Genomic DNA, 22,152 nt, shown 5'->3' with positions numbered 1-22,152 from the left:
TGAGGCTGGTGTCGGATTACTGATCACGATAATCCAGAGTATTCCAGACCTGGATAGGGAGCGAGGGGCTGGAGCTGGTGGGAGGGGGAAGTCGTGTCCGTATCAGAGGGTTTAGGCCGATTCAGGATTAGGACCATGACGTGTTATGATAGAGAGACCATCTCCATCCTGACAGATACCACCTCACACCTCTGTTACACAGCCCAGCCCCCATTTTACCTTATTATTCCATTTTCTGCCGCCATGCTTCCTCGTCCAGCGGCGCCACCTGCTCACACTCCACACTCAAATGTCGTACGTGTGGCTACTTGATCTAATCTGGTTTGCCCATTCGGGGTTTGATTCCTCCTAAGTGAAGGGACTGCTCGGCATCACACCCCCCGTCTCCTCCGCCTCTCGTGTTCCATCTTATGTAACAGTCCCAGCTCGGTGATCGAATCATCTCTGCACTGCAACAAGGACTTTCAGGGCTGAGCGGCCGCTAAGTGTTCGGTCGTCTTTTTGTGATGAAGAAGAAAATCAGCAGAGGTGTTTGATGGGCGGGGGGGGGGGGGGGGGGGGAGCAGAAGCACATGAGACAATACAAAAAGGTTCCTCTGGACTTTCTGGAGGCTTTCACTCGGACAACTGCTCAAAATGTCCGGATGTTCTCCAGAGTTCAGTACTTGTCTGAAAGCAGCTTTATTAATCTCCTTAAAAAAAAGCCATCATGTTGGTGAATTTCCTCTTTGACGGTCCAACGTAGAACATTTCAGTTACAGGTTGTGTGGTTCATTGTTTGTTTGTTTGTACACTTTGCTGCAGAGTTGTCATAAGCACGACTCTGAGTGGAAACTGGCCTGAAGTCTGGAGGACTTGACCTTTACATTGTTTCCTGGGGGGGGGGGGGGGGGGCTCCTCTGAACAGGACCAGGTCTGTCCCGGCGTCTTCTCGGCCCCACGCTGGTTGTTTGGCCACTGGAGGAGGAATTTTCCACCGCGAGCCTTCCCCCCCGGGGAGAGAGCGGCTTTGTTCTCGTCTTGCTTTATAGACACAGGTGGAAGTGGGTCACATGCACCTTGTGTTTTTATAATCGAGGAAACGGTGATGCATCTTTTAAGAGGAGGAAAACCTGTGGCCCTCAGATGGAGCTTGACAACAGGATAACTACAGCGAGTGCAGGTGGTTTTATTTTATTATGTAAGTGCATCAAGTTTGATCTTCAGAGTTATAGAGCTGCTGTAACGGCCTTGTTTTATTTTGAAACTCCAGGGCTGTGTCTTAGGGCAGGGACATCGATGTTAGGAAATGATGACGTAGCCTGATGGAGTCTTTTCAGTCATGACGTAGCTTTCGCTGATTAGTTTAATTCTGCATTTTACAATCACACAACATGTCTAGGGGACAGTCCAGTGTACACGTGCACCCCCAGTGGACACAAGTGGTGGTGCGTTTTCAGACGTGTTCGTATCGACAGGGATTCAAACTTCTGCGGAACCAGAATAGATCGTAGAAGTACGGATGCAACCTGACGTACAATTAGTTATGACAACACAATGTCCCTCAGGGATCAGGGCCTGTCAATGACATCTATAAATAGCCCTGTTCCGTCACTTCCACGTAACAATGCAGTCGATCGCCCGCCTCGCCCGGCTGCCTGTGACGCTGCCGCACACACAAAGCAGAGTGTGAGCGGAGCCACTATCACGCCACCAGGCCACCTAAACAAAAATAACTTTGTTACTGCTGAACTGTTTTTAAACTTTACAAGTCAACTAGAGCATCACATCACAGGCGTGATCCTCTTAAACATACGCTGGACCGGTCTGAGTTCATCTGCAGGCCTGACCCGAGCTGGATGAATGACTCTGCTCCGACTGTATCGTGGTCCTATCAAATGTCCTGTTTGGGGACAGGCAGAACAGAGTGTCCACACACAAGCAGGACATGTTGCTCTGCAGCTGAACGCTCTGTCAGGCGTGTCTGCTCCTCGCCTGCACTCATCAAACCTTTAGGAAATGTAATCCTAGAAAGTGGCTCAATGAAGTATCCAATTACACTTTGGGATGGATCTGGTTCAGGGAGCTGATCCAGGAACTGCTTTATCACTTTCTCTAAGAGGCATATTTCAACATTTCCACCATGGAGCTTGAAAAAGTGTTGGCTTTGCACTTTTACCTGAAATCCCAAACCTCACTTAAAGCAGTCCTGTAGCCAATGAATCGTTCTGTGGCTTCAGTCACACACTAACTTCTCTCCTACAACTTGAATGCTCTTCTTCAAGTGCTCATCTTCCTTCCTTCCTCTCCGGCCTCCCTGACCCTGATGATATGATGGGCTGCTCCTTCTTCTTGTGGCTCCAGTCGCAGCGGCTGCTTCATTTCACCGGATCAAACGCTGCAGCTCCGGCCCGACGCTCCTCGCCTCTTTGATGTTTGCTTTGTTGTGATAGAAAAGCAGCTCACATCTTTAACAGGCTTAGAAAAACCTCCCCCCTGCAAACAGACACCTAATAGGCACTGGTGTTGAGAGTGAGAGCCTGTAGCTCACCGCTGCACTGAGGAGGAAGATGATTTAATAGGCTTGTGTAACTGTCCTACATCCAAGGAGACTCCAAACATAGCTGCACTTCCACGGGATACAAATTTCCATCGACGCCCACGGTGTGAGATGCCACAGTGTGGGCACAGAACCTGCAGAGCAACAAGTGTAAACATTTTTCATTATCTCTGAGTCTGTGAGGACGTGTGTGTGAAATAATAATAACTGTATCAGAATCAGAATCAGAATCAGAAAGTATTTATTGCCAAGTAGGTTGACACCTACAAGGAATTTGCTCTGGTTATTGGTGCATACAATGAACATAGAAACATAAAAACATAAAAACACAATAAATACAACACACATGAGAAAAGCAATAAAAAGAAACAATGTATATTTACTCACTATTTACTTCTTATTTACTCCCTTTTTCTAATATTTGTAAGTCTCAGTTTTATGTTCACAGACAAGCAGCAAATCGTTTTTACACTAATTGTCATTTTCAATGTGTCGGTGATGAAATACAGTTACATGTTCATTATACATTTGTTGCTTTAAGTGTTGTGTGAAAGTGCAGGACACAAATTTAGAACCTCAGAGAAATACGAGAGAGACCTATAATAGTGATAGTAATATAACAGTAGATATGTTGTGTTTTTAAGTAAAAGTACGAATAAATACACAAAAGTGTTCTCGAGTGTCAGTAAAAGTAACACATCAACTTTTCTACTTGTGTTAAAGTAGGTAAGTACTTGCTGAGTGGATCTTATTCCCTAATGTAATGTCATTACAACTACACAATTACAACACCATGATGAAGAGCATTGCATTAGGCAACAGGCTCCTCATTACATTACATTACATTTAGAAAAGTGCTTACTTGTACTCAATTAAAAAAGTTATTTCTGCACTTTTACTTGAGTCAAATGTTTGAGTCCTTCCTCCACCACATGGTTTCTGTGACAGGATCAAAGTTTATATCAAACATCAGACCCGGGAGAAGCTTCAGGAGAAAAGTCTCTCCTGAAGAACCCAACACACGGCTGAGTGCTCTCCACCCACGTGACGGCAGGAGGCCTCTGAATGGTTCAGTCATGAGAGCCGAGGAGCTCTGAGCTCAGTCATGGGAACAGAGCACCGGTGCAGACGGCCGAGCGTCTCCTGATGTTACAGAATCATATGACACAGGCCGAGACACAGGAGACGTACAGTCACCGGCATTCCTGACCTCACTTTATCCTCCACTCTGTCTATAACAACACAGACACACACACACAGACACACACACACACACACACACATATTTTCTGCTCATGAGAACCATAAAACCAGTGCATTCCTGTGCAGAGCCACATGAGGGGAATTAGTCTAATATCCGAGGAGTTACATAATTCTGTGTTAAATCTACAGCCGCTCGGCCTGTAAACTTTATTTGCTTTATTTACTCTAATGCAGACGCATGGGACCACGAAGAGGGACGGCAACTTACAGAGCTGTTTATAAAACTCACGCTGATTTATTAATCAAGATGTTATTTTAGGGTTTGACAGCCGAGATGTGACCTTTGACCTCTGAAAGACGACTCCTGCAACGGTTTCATTAATTTTTAAAAGAGTAATCAAGAGGACCAGCTTTATTTGAAAGACCTTTTATAACGTGACTTTCTTTGTCGATACGTTGCACAGAAACACTGGAGTTAATAGAAGTGATGTGAGGCTGTGAGGCTACCTTCACAAAAACCAGTTGAATGTGTCACTGCACGTTTAGTTTCTGTCGTGTGAGAGATGAACACATTAAATCTGAGGCAGAGGAGTCGATGTGAGCTCTGGGGCGGATTCCTCTGCTCCTCCCAGCAGCTGGCAGCCGCTGCCCCGTGGGATTAAACATCCTCTGTGTGCGTAATTGGGATTATCTGAGCCTCAGCTCTGTGATTCTGCACAAATAATCTGGAGACAAAAACCATCATTTGAAAAAAAAAGCAAGGACACACACTGAGGATCGTGCACAGAGGGATTTCACAGGCTGCACGCTCACGTAATCTGATTTCATGAATGAGTTAATTGATGAATGGACACGGGGGGGGGGGGGGGGGGTCGGACAGGAAGAGCAAGCTGGTTTATTCTGTGTGTGTGTTTAATTGCATTACATTTGATTAAAGTTCCTCACAGATAGGACATGGAAAATAAATTTGAAAAGGTTAACTGAGGTACATCAAACTGATATTACACAGAAATAAAACTGGTCTTTATTATTTTTGAATGGTCTCTGCCATTACTACTATAGCATATTATACGATTAGATTAGATTATGAATGTGTGTATATGCAAAAAGCAAGGAAAGTTATTTATAATCAAGTTTATGGTTCAACTATAACATTTTGAGCCTCAATTATATTTCTTCAGAGGGTATTAATAAAGGTCAAGCTGGGTTCAAACATTCTGTAATGGTGTGTTAGAACATAAGGACAGCTCCCTGTTGCTGTTGTGTGTTTGTATTTGCTACAATCAGAGAGATTTGAAACTCTAATTGCAACTTCTAAAGAAAGTGATGATTAACCACAGGGAGACGGATGAGATGAAGGTTTGAATGAGAGACGTCCTTGAGTTCCTGACGACAGGAGGACAGAGGCTCGTGATGGAAACCGTGTGAGCGTGTTAACTCGTGACAGACGAGGTTTCAGGAAACCAACGTTCTCACACACAAACATTTACTGAAGGTCAAAGTGTGGAGGATAAAAGAGATGACCGATACAAGTTAACAGCTGAGCCACCTGACTCTGAAGGTCATCACTCTGGCAGGCTCCCGGGTAAAACATTCCCCAGTAGGGATATTCTTCATGGGACCGGACCACCTATCCGCACATGCCTGAGGATTGGACTGGGTATCAAACCGTAAACATAAAGCCACGTTTTTCCTAAAGTCACGTTGAATAAGACTTTTCCCGAGGGAAGAGAATCAATCCCAGAGCTGCAGGGCCCCTGTGTTATGTATTCTGAGTCCTGGAGGTTCCTTCATCACTTGGAACCTGTGTAGACACCTTGACTTAATGCTGCCTACGTGATTAACTGAAGAGCTCTATGCTCTGTGTCCCGTCTCGTAACATGGAGGAGGTGGTCGTCCATCTTTATAAAAACAGTTATCTCCCCCACAAGACTAAATGCTCTTTTCAATGAAGGTCAGACTTTTAATTCAGACGAGGCACGAGCCTGTTTCAACTTCACACTTTCTTTTCTCCTCTCGTCCTGTCGGCCGCTTTTCTCTCAATTAGCACCAGAGCAATGCATGATGGGACATGTTGGGCTCGTTGCACCACCACCGAGGAGCTTCTGATCTCCTCTGCGTTGGTTTATTTATGTAGTTAGCAGAGTTACGCTCGGCTTAACCGATGAATATGATTATTATCTACTTTCTCTAAAATTGGGATCTGGGCATTTTTCAACATTTTCATTGACTTCTCAGAGAATCTTGAATCTCTGATTAAAAGAATCGGACATGTTCAAGGGACTGAAGGTTATGAGAATAAAAAATCTGGATTTCTAATGGATTTATGTTGTGTCATAGGGTTGTAGGCTCTTTATTTTTGCTATTATATGGAAAGAAACCACCTTTGTGTATCTGAGAAACTGATTCCAGTCATTCCTTGTCCAGTCTGGTCTCACAACACAAGATGCCCACTTGTGTTTTCCCTCCTCCCTGTATCTCAGCACCTGCCTCTATCAGGCTCACATGAGATAACACACGTTCCCCGTGTGAACAACAGGTTTCAGCCACACTGGACCACAGTTAACGACTCGTGCTTTACTCAGACTTTTCGTCTTTCCAGTTTTATGTCTGTAAACAAACAAACAAACAAACTGTGCTGAGTCTGTCCTGAAAACAGCAGCAGCAGCTGGAGGAGCAGGGACACACAAACAAGCTGTGGGGATAAAAAAAACACCCAGACGCACAAAACTGTAAGAGATTACAGCTCTGATTTGTACCGACTGTTCTCAGCAAACCGACACAGTCTGTACTGATGCTGCAGAATTTAAAGCCGATGTCTTTGCGGCACAGAAAAGCTTAATGGAAATCGAGGTTCCAGGGCCACATGTGCGGGTTCCCCTCGGGGGGGCCAGTGTGGGTCACTGTCGATTCCCGTAGAGACTTCACACGTGAGCCGAGCGTTTCCCAGCAGCACCGGGGACGACTTGGAGCTCGCCTCCTGCAGATAGGCTTTTTTCCTCGGCTCGGACTCAAGTGTGTCGGGCTAATTATAGCAGCTTCAGACATCTGGTGGTCGCCGCATTGTGGTGCTCCTCTGTTTCTGACAGGACTCCTGCAGAACACAGGTCACCAAGAGACAGCAGCTTGTTTTTGAATCTTCAGTTCAGACACAAAAACGCATCATTAGACACCTGGAAAACTGGAGCACTTGTGTTTTATCTTGCTTCAGTTATTGAATTCAAATGGGTTTTCAGAGAAATCCCCAATTTTATTCAAGGTTCAGAGACGTTTTGTTTCCTTCGCCTTTTAAATGCATCACACCCCCCTCACCTGTGGGACTCTGCCTGTCTCCTGATGATGGAGCAGAGGGCAGGAGCTGGTTGGGTGATGACGTGGATGCAGTTGAGCTCGGACTAGCAGAGGATCCTGTTGGATTTAGGCGACAGATAATAGACTTAAAGACAGATCCCTGCTGCCGCGCCCCTCTTTTCTCAATGAGAGCTTTAATCACTGAGCCTGCTGGTGGGGGGGGGGGGACTGTGGTGGAAAATTCCACCCGTGTGTCCACAGAGCAATTTTTTAAACATGTGATGAACGACACTGAGCTGAAAGACAAAGCTTTGGATTTATCAGTCGATCTATGTGCAGACCCTCACCCACTAGTCATGAGCTTTGGGAATAACACCAGAATTAAACTAGAATAATTCAGATTTGTAATGGTTGAGTTCAGAGGGTTAATTCCCATTGATGCAGCCGATACATCAGCATCAGCAGGAGGGAGGCCCCCGAAACGTCAGCTCCCCCGACACCATGTGACCACGGCTCACCTGGTCTCACGCTGCTTTGGGACGTTTGCCAACACGTCCAGAATAACCTGTGCCTCCTCCAGCAGGTTAATGGGATTGACTCAGGCTGGAGAGCAGAGGGATGATGGTGAGTTTCCCGGTCTGTTCAACCGTCAGAGGCCTTGTTTGGTTTTTACTAAGACGACTGAAGTGAATCAATGAGACGCAACTTTACAGGCTGCAGGGAAGGAAGTCGTTAAACTAAATCCTTTCAATATAAAATGTGGTTATGTACCGTACACTTTCCCCCCGTGACAACAGTGACAGTTTGCCAGTTTGTTTATTTTAAAGTTTGGTTTTGATTCTTGGTTATTCGATGCTGTGAAGAATGAGGTGAAACACCCTGATTGGCAGCTGATACTGTATTTCTCCATTTTTATTCCAAGTTTATGTGCACAACCAGTGGATCCAGTGGCAGCCACTGGTGCAACGCCAGCAGTAACTCCAGCAGCTCACTTACAGTAGGAACAGGACTCACAGTGTTCCGGTAATCAGGATTTTTTTTTTTCTGTGAGTGAGGGAAATGTTAAGTAAGATAATCTGATAAAGTCAGTGATGCATTCAGACTTGTGGAGCACTTTCCAGAGCCCCCCCCTAGTCTGTCCCTACAGCATGTGTTAAAGGATTAAATCTATCAGAGGAAAGAAATGCCCCTTATAATGGATTTTACCGGGGGGAGCCCCTGAGCACTGTTCCTGCGGGGGCTCCATTAGACCGTGGCTAACCCGACTCCCGGCAGGAGACCCAGTGACCTGGTGGGTTCGACTCCCACAGGTAGACCCGACAAACACACGACCAATTACGAGCTGCGACAGGCGGATCGGCATGTTCTGATCTGGGCCTCCTCCCTCGAACCCGGCCTGCTGTCAAGCTGCTTGAGCTCAGCCCCCCCCCCCCCCCCGCCTCGGCCTGCCTCCTCACATCTACTTCACAATTACAGCCGGTCTGAGGGCGTCCTAATCACTGCAGCAGTGGAATCAGGCCTCAGATCTGCTCCCGTGTTTCTCAAGTGTATTCCCCAGGCCTGCTGCTGCTGCTGCCCTGACGACGGGCACGTGAGCAAAAATGGGACTAGAAATATAAAAAGAGGAATGTTCTGAGGTGTGAACCACATTTCAGTTAAAGGCTTCCTGGAGCACCAGTGGACTCTCCCTCCCCACCAGTTAAAACCACCAGACCGGCTGGATTCCAAGAGGAGAAGGAAGCAGCCGGTGTGAGATAAGAGCACAAACATGAATCTGCAGTCTGCTTCTTGAAACCTGTGAGGACAGGAATCAAAGTGACTCATTGTTCTAACATTTCAATCAGCTCCACTCATCACGTTGTCATTTCAAACTCCAGCGTTTCCCCATTTGACATGTTCGGGAAATGTGCACGAGGGGGAAACAGCTTCCTGCTCTTATACAGCTCTCTGATTAACTAATAAAATATATATATTTATCAAATTTTCTTCACGTTTAAGAGACGGATATTTACGAGCGTGGGAAAATTGGTGCAGAATCGAATAATAAATCTGGATCTTGTGGATTTAAATGTGATTTCATAAGGGGAGCCCCGGGGCCTGGGTGCAGGTTTGAACAATCTGAGTCTATTCATTCCTGTTTCCGCTCCATTAATGAAAACTCTCCCTGGAGGCCGCGCTGCTGTCGTGGCCATAAAGTGAATAAAGCTTCACGTGCAGCGGATTCATTAAGTGAAGTGAAAAGGCTCTTCTCCGGTTTCTGAGTGTTTTTCCATCCGTCACTTTCACCCCAATGTTCCCTGATTGTGATTGACGACGACAGCGGAAAAAAACACATCGTGACGACCTCCATTGTGGCTCATTGTAAATACTTGATGTGTGTCCCTGTCGTGGGGACAGCCTGGATTTCACAGGGACACCAGAACAGCAGTAAAACGTGATAACAAAAGTTCAATCGCCTCCTTGTTTTCCATTTCACAATGTCCATTTCACGGGCATTGTGAAATGTGTTTGATCAGGTCAGGTTCAGATCATAAAAACACTCTTATCACCCAGTTATTGCTTCACTAGCTCAAGCACCTTTTGTAAAAAACATGTCCCTGCGTCGCGAGCACCAGGAACAAAGCATTTTGTGAGCTGCCTGTACTGTAAACACGCGTGAGTAACCAGTTTTCCCAGCACTGTGGGTTGTGAAATCCCATCACAGCGTGCAGAGGCCAGCGTGAAGCGTCCTGCTGAGTAATGCTGCACAAGGTCTCACTTGCAGGACACGTTACCCTGAGATAAGGGCCCTTAAGCTCCCTGACTCCAGCTGAACGGACACCGGCTGCGTGGCATTCAGTCGTGTTCCAGGTGGACCAGAGCAAACGGGCTGATATGAGGCCGGGAGGTGAGCCTGACTGAGAGTGTGTGCAGAGTCATGGAGCTGGGTCCTGTGATAAGGTTATTAGAGACGGATCTGGTGTCCTTAAAGAACCGGGATTTGAGCCTGAAACGGTGCCGTTGAGAGAAAAAGAGATGGGAAGAGCTGGAGGAACCGGGGCATGGATGTGGAGTTTCAGGGGGGGGAGGGGAGCAAAACAGCTGAGATGCTGAGTCAGAGTTCGGAGGGAACATCCAGCTTCGTGTCCTCGGAGTTAAGAGGCTGACTCAGACTGCAGAGCGCTGGGGAAATGGTGTCCTGGACAACTTCTTACTGGGTGATCCATCTCCTGAATTACAACCTCACAGCTAAAGCAACTGGATGCACTTTGTCCAGGTTTTCCCAAGAGACCGGAACACCGATTTAAAAAATCTTTCCCTAAGATGGGGACCTTTTACTGATTGTTGCGCCAACTCTGGGATGTTCTATTCGTCAATTGAGGTTAATGTTTTGCAAACACAAAGTTTGACTTTTAACTCAAACAAGCAAATCTTCCTTATTTACACTTTTAGCGGCTCACCGAAACTTTCCCAATGTACCACGGAGTATTAGATTTCAAGATTTCAAGAATATTGTTGAATTAAGTGGAATTAAGTCGTAATTTTATGACAAAAATGTCAAAACGTTTCAAGAATAAAAAAAAAAAACAATAAGCAGCAGACCTCTACTCTTTTACCAATTTTGTTGTTGGTTAAGAAACGCAGAATTAACGATAACCTCACAGTCGACCACTACCAAACATTTCCTCCTCCACAAACAACTTTATTCTCATATATTTATGACTTTTTTCTTCTAATATTATGACTTTTTTCCCATGATATTACGATTTTATGACATTAGCCTCAAAAGAATGAGAAAAAGTGGCTCCAACACTAAAGACATCTTGACTTGGGTTGACTAAAACTCTTGAACCTTTAACTATAAGTGACGATCGAGCTGCAGCAGATACAAGACGAGGCCCTGATTCCATCATGGCTCCACCCCGCCCCCCCCCGTTGAGCACGAGGAGTGGAGCTGTCATTTAGTCAAACAGGCATCAGGTGAAAAGGATTATGTGCTCATTAAACCCGGAGCCCCGAGTCCAGCCTCAAACCCGCAGCCTTCACAAAATACCCTCTCAGGTCACTGCCCGGTGTCGTGAGAGCTGCTGGGAGATGGTGAACCAGCTGGAGCCTGAGCTGCACCTCAGGGTCTCACCCACTGATGCTGCAACCAAACCAAACTGGGGGGGGCCCGGCCACTTAATATTAAACTCAGACAAATACAGAGCTCGTAAATCAGTTCTTATACAAATGGTTTAACAGAAATAGTTCAAAGTAAGATCTGCAGATGTCATCCCGGGGTCATGATTTAAAGACTGATGATTTATTGGTGATGAATGATAATTGTCTGAGCTCCACAACAAGTTGGCATCTGATCAGAGCTCCGAGCCGGTGGTCAGCTGACCGCCGGATGCAGCACATGCACACAAAGGCATTATTCACATGCCGGCTCTGCATGTGAATAATGCCTCTTACATAACTGACACGTTAGTCTGTAGCTTTACAGAAACAAACCCTCTGCATGTATGTGGAGCTGCAGGATTTACATAGAGCGTCGTTTCTCTTATCCGGCCAATCCTCTGGAGTTTGATTCAGTTTGAGTTACAGTCATGTTTTTATTTGACTGTTATTGTTTTTACATTAAACTGTATGAGAATGTACATAAACATAGGAAGAGAAAACTTGTGATGGAAAGCTGCAAAGATAAATGTTCTCAGATGCTAAACTGTGTTGCATCGTCAGGACTTTAGAAACACCCCTGCCCCTGCAACCTGGGGGAGGGATGCATTCTGGGTCAGGAAAGAACCCCTTTTAGTTTTGAATCATTGTTTGTTGCGAGAAAAGGCATTTATTAAACATTTGACCCCCCCCCCCAAACATAAAGGCTTTGACCCTCGGTGACGCTTCCTCTTGAGTCATTTCCAATATGAATTTAAAAGTCGATTTCTGTGATCGTGGTCACTGAGCTATTTTCAGATCTCTGGCCAGAGGCTGAAATGTGATTAACTGATTGTTCAAGTCGGGGAAATCATTTCAAGCTTTGCCAGATCTGAGCTGCTCTGCCCGTGATTGGTATTGAACAGACATGTTGTACCAGCCGAACAGACTTAATCCTGGCACATGTCTGAAATAGGATTATTCAATTATGCCCTGTCGATATGGTATTTTGTTCGGTGAAGACTTTGATATTCAAGTTTTTCTTATATTTATATATTCAGCAGAGCAGTGATGTTGACTCTGGGCCTTTGATTTGACACAACTTCCTGTAAGACTCTGTGTTCATACAGAAAACCAGAGGAGGAGCAACAACAGCTCATGTTTTTGTCCAAACACAGATTTTCCTCTGGAGGCCGAGCGGTGTCAGCCGGTCGAGAGGTCAGCGTCACTTCAGGGAGACAAAGCACAACAGTGCTCGTGTGTGGTTGGTATTGTTGTACGGAGATTCAGTCTGAGTCACCGACCACGAGCGTCCTCCTCGTGGACGCTCCAGAGCTGCCCACACCCACGGGCAACGGCTGTCCACTGGGTTATGAAAGCTGTCCCACATAGAAATGTTCTGTGGCGGTGGCTGGAAAGCTGTTTTCAAACTATTAATCGTTTTTTATTTTATTAAAAAATGCCTTCTAAGGTTTCTATTCAGAAAAAATACATTTGCTTTATGAAACCTGTCACAAAATATTTGAAAAATGCAGTGACTTCTCCCAACAACATAATAAATAATCAGTCTTTACTTGATATTCAGGTTCAATGTGGGGAAGTAAAGTCTTTTTTCTTGTTCTGAGCACAAGTACCTGATGTTGTGTGTCCTGTTTAGGACTTCATGCTAAAGTAGAAGATTGATTTGTACTATGTAAGTTGTAAAATACATGATTACTCTTCATAAACAGGGCCTGCAAAGGAACCCACATATTATCGTTAGCCTTTTCTTAAAACCATTATTAAAAATATTATAGTCTATGTCCTTTGTCTCCCAGTATTTTGCCCGTCTTCCATTAAACCCAAATTGTTTGCACTCTTGTAAAGAAAGCTGTAGTTTCTGTATTGGACAGTGGTGTATCAGTTTTAAACCATTTTATTTCCATCATCTATTTTCGTGCCTCATCTCTGTTCATTTACAAAAAAAGGAAAAACATCCAATTTCCAAGAGAAGACACAAAATCCAGGTCAAGCTTTTTGCAGCCATTGTTGATTCGTTACTGTCCCCTGCTGGACATCTTGTGTCACTGCAGTACCAGAGGCTGCAGCTTCAGGACCACATTCCTCAGGCCCATAGTTAAATAAAGATGAAGATGTTTGGTTTATGTATTTAAAATTAAATATGGTGTTTGTGCTCATAATGGAAACGGTTCAATACATATGAACAACTTCTACGTCACAAAACAAAAAGCAGTAAAAACGATTGATGTGTATAAAAATGTGTCATGTTTTAAGATTAATTATCTCATTTATTTATTCAAAGTAAAGGACAAAAAATAACATTTACCATAAACGCTATCATTGACTAACACTAGGTGGCAGTGTCGCGGAAACTACAGGCTCCTAAGAATATGTTTCCGGATCTGCAGCTTCCGGTATTGCAGGCCTATGCATAGGCCTATGTGGTTAACTACGTCACATCCGGGCCAGTGCTCCACTTTCCCTGAAGCCGCTGATCGTTTAGGTTCGTCTCGTGAATCTTCTTCCATCTAACTTTAATTCAAAACACAGAAACTTTCTGATTCTCTTAAATGTTTCAGGAGGAAAGTGATTTATCGCGATCGAGGATTTTTGTTGCGTAGAAGTGTTTTTAAAAGTTTTAGAGTTGAAACGTGGCCTCGGTGTCACAAACATGGAGGATCTGTTTCTAACTGTTTGTTTCTCCTCTTGTTTGTTCCGTTTACAGACTGAAGACGAGGGATGCGTCTGTTTCAATGATGAACAGGTAAGAATGAGTTAATCTCCATCTTATTTATCATTTTACTGTAACAAGAAGCAATAAATACATGATTAATAACCTCCCGAAGTTTAATGAGGAAAGAACTAAATAATCTGGATATGTTAACTTTAATTAAATCAAAGTCCAGGTTCTATCATAGACTTTTAACTGAGTTTAACTTTCCACCTTAGAAGTAAAGGTTTATAAGTTTCTCAGACTGGATCTCAGTAATGTACGGTGGCCTAGAGAGCTCAACACGTGCAAGTTAAAAAAAACGTCATCAATTTGATCCCAATCAATGGCAATATAACACAATTCTGATGAATTGCTTATGCAGTGTGTAAACATTGTGAAAACGTATAACACAATTCAACTCAGGCTGATTTATGAAATGTATTTGTCGTTTTCTGGGAAATAAACTCTGCAGCACAATGTTAAATACAAGAAACATAATTAAATATATATAAGTATGAACAGTGTAAACAATAGATTCTGTGTAGTAGTATCAGACATAAATGTGTGACTGATGTGCACATTTTTAGTTTGGGAGTTTTGTCCATATTTTTTGATCCTGATCAGAGGATTTCTCTTTAGGTTATTGTTTGTTCACTTCCTGCAGGTTTTTGTGTAGTTAAGCAGTTTTGTGTTAAGCTGTGCAGACCTTTTCCAGCGAGACCCAGCCTGCAGTGGCTCTGTTCTTTCCTATTGTGTCTGCTAGAGAGACTTGAGGCCGTTTGAGGCCCTGCTGTGTTTCTCCATGGCGGGGTTATAGGTAAACCTCAGACACACTGTCCACTCTGTGCTGTGGAAAGAAATTAATCTTGGGAGGATTCTAAAATGTATTTTCTATAAACAGGTTCTGTTTGTGAATAGAACTTCAATTTGTGGGATAAACTTCCTGAATGGCAACTATAGCAAACTGTGACTTTGAGTTTAACTAGAATGTCTGGACTAAACGAAGGAAAATGTTTTTTTTAACAGAAGTGCAGAGATGAATCCAGGACGTGTTCTCCCCCGACCTCCTGACTGACGTCTGGTCCTCATGTCGGAGTTTGACTGAACTGACAAATGCAGGTTTGTGTTTTGTGAAAATGGGATAAACAGCTTTAACCGTGCAGACCTTTTCCAGCGAGACCCAGCCTGCAGTGGCTCTGTTCTTTCCTATTGTGTCTGCTAGAGAGACATGAGGCCGTTTGAGGCCCTGCTGTGTTTCTCCATGGCGGGGTTATAGGTAGATCTCAGACAAACTGTCCACTCTATAGAATTAGTTATTATGACTGAAATTGTGAGTCTGCTTAGTGTTTTATTGAAAATATCATCTTACAGTAAAGGGTTAATTGGGCCATGAAAGGATTTTTGATGAAACAAGTTAAAAAATGTACAGAAGACATTCTTTTGATATTTATCTGTATTTCAATCTGTTTATAAATGAAAACATATCTTGTTCTTTCTTTAAAGAAAGTTGCTAACGATAATTAACCTGATATAATCTCTATAAATGGATTCTGTTTGTGTGATAAACTTCCTGAATCGCACATATAACAAACTGTGACTTTTTAATTTATCTAGAACATCTGGACTAAACTAAGTAAACTGTTGTTTTAACAGAAATGAATCCAGGCCGTGTTCTCCCCCGACCTCCTGACTGACGTCTGGTCATCATGTCGGAGTTTGACTGAACTGAAAAATCCAGGTTTGTGTTTTTCTCAAGACAGAATTTTATGAGAATAATTCTTGTCCGTTGAAAGTTGTTGCTTTTTACTTTGTCATGACCCTCCCTCAATACATTATGTGAAATTTGGCTGTGCCAGCTAAATTTAAAAGTGACAACTGTCTGTAAGTGTAATAGTAAATGGGATAAACTGCTTTAACAGTAAAGAAACTACTTTGTCATCTGCCACTGTATTGACACATTTAACAGCCGAGAGCAGTTCTAAAATTGTTTGCATGAACAAAATCCAAAGCAACAAATCTCAGGTTATTAGCTGCTTACCTCTCCACGTGTTGGGAGTAAACCAGTAGCTCCTGTGCAGACCTTTTCCAGCGAGACCCAGCCTGCAGTGGCTCTGTTCTTTCCTATTGTGTCTGCTAGAGAGACATGAGGCCGTTTGAGGCCCTGCTGTGTTTCTCCATGGCGGGGTTATAGGTAGATCTCAGACACTGTTATCATGATGATAATTAACCTGATCTAATCTCTATAAATGTATATCGTTTGTGAAGAGACTTTCAGCTTATGTGATAAACTTCATGAATGGCACATATAGCAAGCTGTGACTTTTCAATTTCACTTCATAAAAATGACTGGACTAATCAAAGTAAACTGTTGTTTTAACAGAAGTGCAGAGATGAATCCAGGTCGTGTTCTCCCCCGACCTCCTGACTGACGTCTGGTCCTCATGTCGGAGTTTGACTGAACTGAAAAATGCAGGTTTGTGTTTTGTGAGCATGACGTGTATGGGAAACGGGGTTAACGGCTTTAGACGTAAAGGAACTACTTTCTTTCAACTACCGCCGTAATAAACATGATTAACAGCTGAGAGCAGTTCTGGTATTGTAAACAGGAACAAATGACTATCTCATAGTCTCAGGTTATTAGCTGATCATCTCTCAAAGTGTTGGGAGTGAACCAGTAGCTCCTGTGCAGACCTTTTCCAGCGAGACCCAGCCTGCAGTGGCTCTGTTCTTTCCTATTGTGTCTGCTAGAGAGACTTGAGGCCGTTTGAGGCCCTGCTGTGTTTCTCCATGGCGGGGTTATAGGTAGATCTCAGACACACTGTCCACTCTTATTCTGTACAAGTAACTTTGACTAAAATGATGAGTCTGCTTAGTGTTTGATTGAAAACTTCATCAATGAATAAATATCTTGTGCTTTCTTTTACAAAAGTTGCGCAAACGATAATTAACCTGATCTAATCTCTATAAACAGATTACCTTCTGTTTGTGTGATAAATTTCCTGAATCGCACATAATACAAATTTACCTTTTAATTTAACTAAAATGTCTGGACTAAACGAAGTAAAATGTTGTTTTAACAGAAGTGCAGATATGAATCCAGGTCGTGTTCTACCCCGACCTCCTGACTGACGTCTGGTCCTCATGTCCGAGTTTGACTGAACTGAAAAATCCAGGTTTGTGAAAATGAAACATATGGAAACGGGGTTAACAGCTTTAACAGTGAAGGAACTTCTTTCTGTCAACTACCGCCGTAATAAACATTAACAGCTGAGAGCAGCGCTGAACTTGTAAACAGCAACAAATCATAGTCTCAGGTTATTAGCTGCTCATCTCTCAAAGTGTTGGGAGTAAACCAGTAGCTCCTGTGCAGACCTTTTCCAGCGAGACCCAGCCTGCAGTGGCTCTGTTCTTTCCTATTGTGTCTGCTAGAGAGCCATGAGGCCGTTTGAGGCCCTGCTGTGTTTCTCCATGGCGGGGTTATAGGTAAACCTCAGACACACTGTCCACTCTGTCAAAGAAGTTATTATGACTGAAATGATGAGTCTGCTTTAAGGCTGTATCTTGTCTTATAGAAAACATTGTCAAACTGTAGAGGGTTAATTGTGCCTTGGAAATTTGTGAAAACCAATTTTAAAAAAAAAAAAAAAAAAAATGTATGGAAGCGAGCTTCTGTTATTGATTTAGTATTTCATCTGTTTTTATTTAGGAATACATATATTGTGCTTTCTTTAAAGAAAGTTGCACAAATGATAATTAATGAGGGAGGATTCTAAGATCTAATCTCTATTAACAGTTTACCTTCAGTTTGTGTGATAAACTTAGTTAAAGATCTGAAGTCAAACAGAAATAATGTTGATGTCAGTCTCTTCAGCAGAGTTCATTATGTGACCAGTGTTACAGATTTAAGAGCAAAAACGAATGTATTAGCAAAAATAAATAACTAACCTTTTTCTGTTCTATTCTCTGCACAGGAAGTGAAACACAGAAGTATCTGAGCTGAGGCTGGTCATCCTGTGGACGTCTCTCTTTAGGACACATTTACATGATGTCACAGATTGTATAACATGATGTGTATCTGTAATTTCACTGCTGAGGATCAAAACTTGCAGTTTCTTTATGCTTTAAATGAGCAAATGCACCAGAGAAAAACACTGACTGAAGAACTAATGAGGAACAAAGAAGGTCGAGATGTTACGATCACTGAAATAAAATCTGTGTGGGATTTATTTGAAATGATTAAAGTGTCCAGACAATACAAACTGTCCTACAATAAAAACAAGGTTTATGAACTGTTGCCTTTTGTCGCTTGAGTGTTTATTTGTTTTAACTCAGTCATGAAAATCTGCCAAAATAATATATCTGAACTCATTTGCTGCAGTAATTTCTTTTGTTGGTTTTTAAATCAAAGCAATTGTTCATGGTAATAGAACAGCTTTAATATGTTATCAGAGGATTTCTAGGTCATAGACAACATGCACACTTTCCATAAAAGTTTTTGGTAGATGTCAGTTGTCGATGTCCAGTAATTAACGTTATCAACAATCCTTACAAAGTGTTGTGAAGTCATCCTGTTGTAGATTTACTGTCCTCGTCCTTCCACTGAGCTTCAGTCAGATAATCTCCACCCCCACGCTGTCCTGTGATAAAGTATTGTGAACGTGGGAAACCAGTTCCCTACTGGGTTAGTTTCATGTTGGAATGAGGAACCCTACAGTGCCTCACACGCCTCTCTGCACGTTATTCTCTCAGCAATTTATTTTCAAATGGTCTGATACTGGTCAACATCCACATGGGGGCGCTGTTGTACCACATGTACAAAGACCAGGTATGAACTCCACTGGGTCATTCTATTTTTTATTATTAAATATTGAAGGGGTTTCAACTGACATTATCATCATTACTGATATTAATTTACATCTTGACTGACTTCTTATTATATTGAGGATTGAATATTGAGCCTGAAGCGGATGTGACGTTGTCACCATGTTACTTTCACTTTGACCAGCCCTGCATCGAGACACTGACCTGAAGTGAACAAGTGAAGAAGTAAGTGAGCGACACGTTCATTGTGTGTCCGTCCAGTGTGTGTTTGTCACGTGTGTGCACCGTGTGTCCGTCTGATCATTAAAAACACACATCGACGTTTTTAACTCTCAGATTTACTTTGTTGTAATTGAAGTCATGGAAACTAGTCGCTTTTTTGAAGACTCCTGATTTGTTGAACATCGATTTTGTTGATTTGTGTGATTTGTGTAGATCCGATTAGTTTTGTTTTTTCGTAGAGGGGGGGTATAAATACGCATTTCCGGTCAGCCCGCGAATCTGCTACCTTGTATCTGTTCAGTGTGTAGAGGTTTGGCGGGAAATGATGATGGTCTTCACAAGTGACTGACCTACGCAAGCATATACCCCCCCCCCCCTCATTTCTCTCTCTCTCTCTCTCTCTCTCTCTCTCTCTCTCTCTCTCTCTCTCTCTCTCTCTCTGTCTGTTGAGACACAACCGACAAATGTTTATGTACATCATTAAAAAAACAATCACAGTGGATGGGTTTGGGGGAAATGAAACTCAAGGAGAAGAGCAGGAGGGGAATCCAAAGTATGGGAAGCATATTATATATAACATATAATAATATATGTGCTCATTTATATCATATACAATTATTTTCCACGAGAGCCACGATTTTAACAAAGCCTCACTTTCGCTTTCTGTTTGCAGCCCGGAGAATCCACATGTGTCATGCACAAGGTGAAGAAGAGGAGCAGGGGACGAAGGTGACGTCCTCCCGTCTTCATCTCTGAGGAGGGTGAGTCACCAAGCACAGGACAGGATGAAGACATGAGGAAATGTGGTTTAATAACTTCTGGGTTTATTTCTGTGAAGCTTCAAGCTGCAAACTAAAGCAACGTCTCATTTAAAGTGTATTAATCTCAAAGTGAGGGATCTTTTATCGCCCCCTGAAATGCAACAAACATTAATACGACTGTTTTGCACTCAGACATGAAGAAGGTATATACTGTTGATAGGTAAAGCAATCTCATTGGATGGATAGAATTTAAGAGAATGGAAATCGATGGATAGATCCTCTCGTTGTACAAAAACGAAACCTGAACATCTCAAATACATCATGTCTCTTTCTTCAGTTGAAAGAAAAAACCCGAAACATTAAAGTGAAGCAGATTTTCCTGAGGTAATCAAACACATCATCACACATTCATCACCATCGACCTCATCAGGTGGATTCTTCACTCGAACCCGTTCCTTCAGTGTCTCTTCTCTCCTCAGATGGATTTCCCCGTGGAGGCGAAGGTCCATCTGGAGGAATTCCGAGATGACACGAAGGTTCGAGAGCTCCTCCGGTCCCACGACTTCCAGGTGGAAGATCTGAGCAGAGACCTGGTTCTGGTCAAGGGTTCGTTTCTGAAGCTCAAAGCTGTAAAGGTCCGTTTGGAGGAACTCCGACAGAACCAGACCGAGGCCCCCCCGCGCCCGGCCTCGCCCGTCTCCTCTGGAGCCGGTTCCAGACACGACCCTGACGTCCGACCAAAATCAGCTGGCGAGAGGGGCAGGTTAGATTCCCGTGGCGGGTCACTGCACACTCGCCCGTCCTCCCCCCACACCTCTGCACCCCGGGTGTCAGACCCGTCCCGCCCTCATCAGAACTCTTCACCGCTCAGAGCTGCTGCCTCTCCAGGAGCCCGTGAGGCGTTCAGGCCCAGAAGTGAGGTGCTGCTTGTGGAAGCAGATGTGTTCAGGTACGCAGAGCAGGTCAGGAAAAAAGACGTTGACATGATCCTTGAGAATCACAACGTTAAAATGAGCGTGGACAAAGTTTCTGATAGCGCCGAGGTCACGTTACTGGGGAAGAATGCAAGGATGGCCGCCGGGAAACTGCAGAGCATCTTCAATGATCTCAGCAAATCACTGCGCACGCAGGAAGTTCCTCTGAGGGACCTGGATCGGGAAGGCAAAGCTTTTTTAGAAAAGATTCGCCGGAGGAACAACGTTATAGATTCCGTGCTCGTGTGTGAGATGAGGGACAGACTCCACCTCATCGGGTCGTCCACCAGGAGCTTCGAGGTGAAGCAGAAGCTGCTGGGGAGGTCGGTGGAGCCGTCGGGACGAGCAGGGAGGACATTGGGCAGAAGCTCCGGGAGGAGGAGCAGCTCCCTGCCGCCAGTCAACAGACAGAGCACAGACACACGAGGCGTCGCTTATTCTTCTCCTGCTGGAGCTGCAGGTTACTCCCCCTCGAATTACCAGGATGATAAACAGGAAGGGGCCAAACCCGTGAGGGCGGCGGGAGCTCGTCCTCCGAGTGGAGCTTCAAGCAGACGGAGCTCCTCCACGTCGCGGCTAAAAGGACGAGAAGAAAAACCTCCTGACGTCAATCGAGAGACGGTTAAAAGAAGCAAACCTCCCGGCATCAAGCTGCAACTCGTCAATATAAAAGCTATAGATCAAATGATCAAACGCACAAAGAAGAAATTAGGAATCTGAAAGTTAATAAACCTATTTCCCAAAATGTCCCAGATTTAAATGCACTTCAGTGGATTTAATTGACTAAATGTTTTTGATAAGAATCTTAAATTTTTTAAATTTAGCTATTTCGACCAAAATGGCCTCAACACACACATTCCTGACTGTTCTGTTTTATACCCTGGACCTACACTGATCAGAAGGGGCTGAACTGAAATGTCTATACATGAGTAGTAAGTGTGGTTGAAGGCTCTTCTTTTGGTGTATCAGTATACAGCATCTTCATTGGCTGGAATTCAAACCAGCAAGTTCTCTTTTAAATTTTAATCTGTGAGTCAGACTAAAGTAGTTTACTTTGTTCGGAAACATTTTCAGATTATGACTTTTAACTCCACTGATAGTTTTCCTTATACTATGACATTAGAATTTTAAATCAGTGTACAATATTCCATTTGTATTAGTTTTAGTTCTGACACGTCTCATTCTCTCCTGTTTGTCAACACAGCAGATGATTTAATCACAAGCTGAGTGGATGAAATGTAAATGATGCTAATTACACAAATGACCACTGAAGCATCATGACGCCTCTTTGACTGTTAATTAAATGTGATAATAAAAAACGAATCTCTTAATCTCCATGTCTTTGCTCTCGGCCATAATTACATCGTGCATCTGGGGCTGTTGTCAGAGTGTGATGCTTTATTACTGTTTCGTGTTATTAACGATGTCGCTCATTACAAGATGAGCGATGCAATTAGCGTTGCCTTTATCTTATCGCGTGCAAAGTAGTAAAGTGAGATCTTGAATCAG

General features: G+C 43.5%; 1 protein-coding gene, 1 long non-coding RNA gene and 5 other non-coding genes across 13 annotated transcripts; all 7 read left to right on the top strand.

The window, feature by feature from the left end:
• The first annotated feature begins 13,581 nt into the window (after window positions 1-13,581).
• LOC128461763 (uncharacterized) lies at window positions 13,582-18,159 on the top strand. 3 transcript variants are annotated; one of them, XR_008342290.1, is made up of 7 exons: window positions 13,582-13,655; window positions 13,878-13,916; window positions 14,892-14,984; window positions 15,519-15,603; window positions 16,246-16,338; window positions 16,946-17,038; window positions 17,837-18,159. It is a non-coding gene; the product is annotated as an uncharacterized LOC128461763 (long non-coding RNA). The 3 variants fall into 3 exon arrangements; XR_008342291.1 differs by having other exon boundaries at window positions 17,236-18,159; XR_008342289.1 differs by having other exon boundaries at window positions 16,946-18,159.
• Window positions 14,564-14,699, top strand: LOC128462254 (small nucleolar RNA SNORA9). Its single transcript, XR_008342341.1, has one exon. It is a non-coding gene; the product is annotated as a small nucleolar RNA SNORA9 (small nucleolar RNA).
• Window positions 15,023-15,158, top strand: LOC128462258 (small nucleolar RNA SNORA9). Its single transcript, XR_008342345.1, has one exon. It is a non-coding gene; the product is annotated as a small nucleolar RNA SNORA9 (small nucleolar RNA).
• Window positions 15,938-16,073, top strand: LOC128462259 (small nucleolar RNA SNORA9). The gene has a single exon (XR_008342346.1). It is a non-coding gene; the product is annotated as a small nucleolar RNA SNORA9 (small nucleolar RNA).
• Window positions 16,549-16,684, top strand: LOC128462256 (small nucleolar RNA SNORA9). The gene has a single exon (XR_008342343.1). It is a non-coding gene; the product is annotated as a small nucleolar RNA SNORA9 (small nucleolar RNA).
• LOC128462255 (small nucleolar RNA SNORA9) lies at window positions 17,230-17,365 on the top strand. Its single transcript, XR_008342342.1, has one exon. It is a non-coding gene; the product is annotated as a small nucleolar RNA SNORA9 (small nucleolar RNA).
• Window positions 18,160-18,790: 631 nt separating the features above from the next.
• Window positions 18,791-21,974, top strand: si:dkey-154b15.1 (uncharacterized). Of its 5 annotated transcripts, none has more exons than XM_053446836.1 (4): window positions 18,795-18,903; window positions 19,582-19,669; window positions 20,007-20,053; window positions 20,149-21,974. In XM_053446836.1, the coding sequence occupies exon 4, from the start codon at window positions 20,149-20,151 to the stop codon at window positions 21,361-21,363; it is 1,215 nt and encodes a 404-aa protein (XP_053302811.1). In that variant the 5' UTR covers window positions 18,795-18,903; window positions 19,582-19,669; window positions 20,007-20,053; the 3' UTR covers window positions 21,364-21,974. The 5 variants fall into 5 exon arrangements, with proteins under 5 accessions (XP_053302813.1, XP_053302811.1, XP_053302815.1 ...); XM_053446837.1 differs by having other exon boundaries at window positions 18,818-18,911; XM_053446838.1 differs by lacking the exon at window positions 20,007-20,053 and having other exon boundaries at window positions 18,791-18,903.
• The last annotated feature ends 178 nt before the right edge of the window (window positions 21,975-22,152 follow it).

The sequence above is a fragment of the Pleuronectes platessa genome, chromosome 18 (assembly GCF_947347685.1).
Source record: "Pleuronectes platessa chromosome 18, fPlePla1.1, whole genome shotgun sequence".
NCBI classification, from domain to species: Eukaryota; Metazoa; Chordata; class Actinopteri; order Pleuronectiformes; family Pleuronectidae; genus Pleuronectes; species Pleuronectes platessa.
The sequence above is the reverse complement of the archived record's forward strand: the minus strand, read 5'-3'. Positions and strand labels throughout refer to the sequence as shown.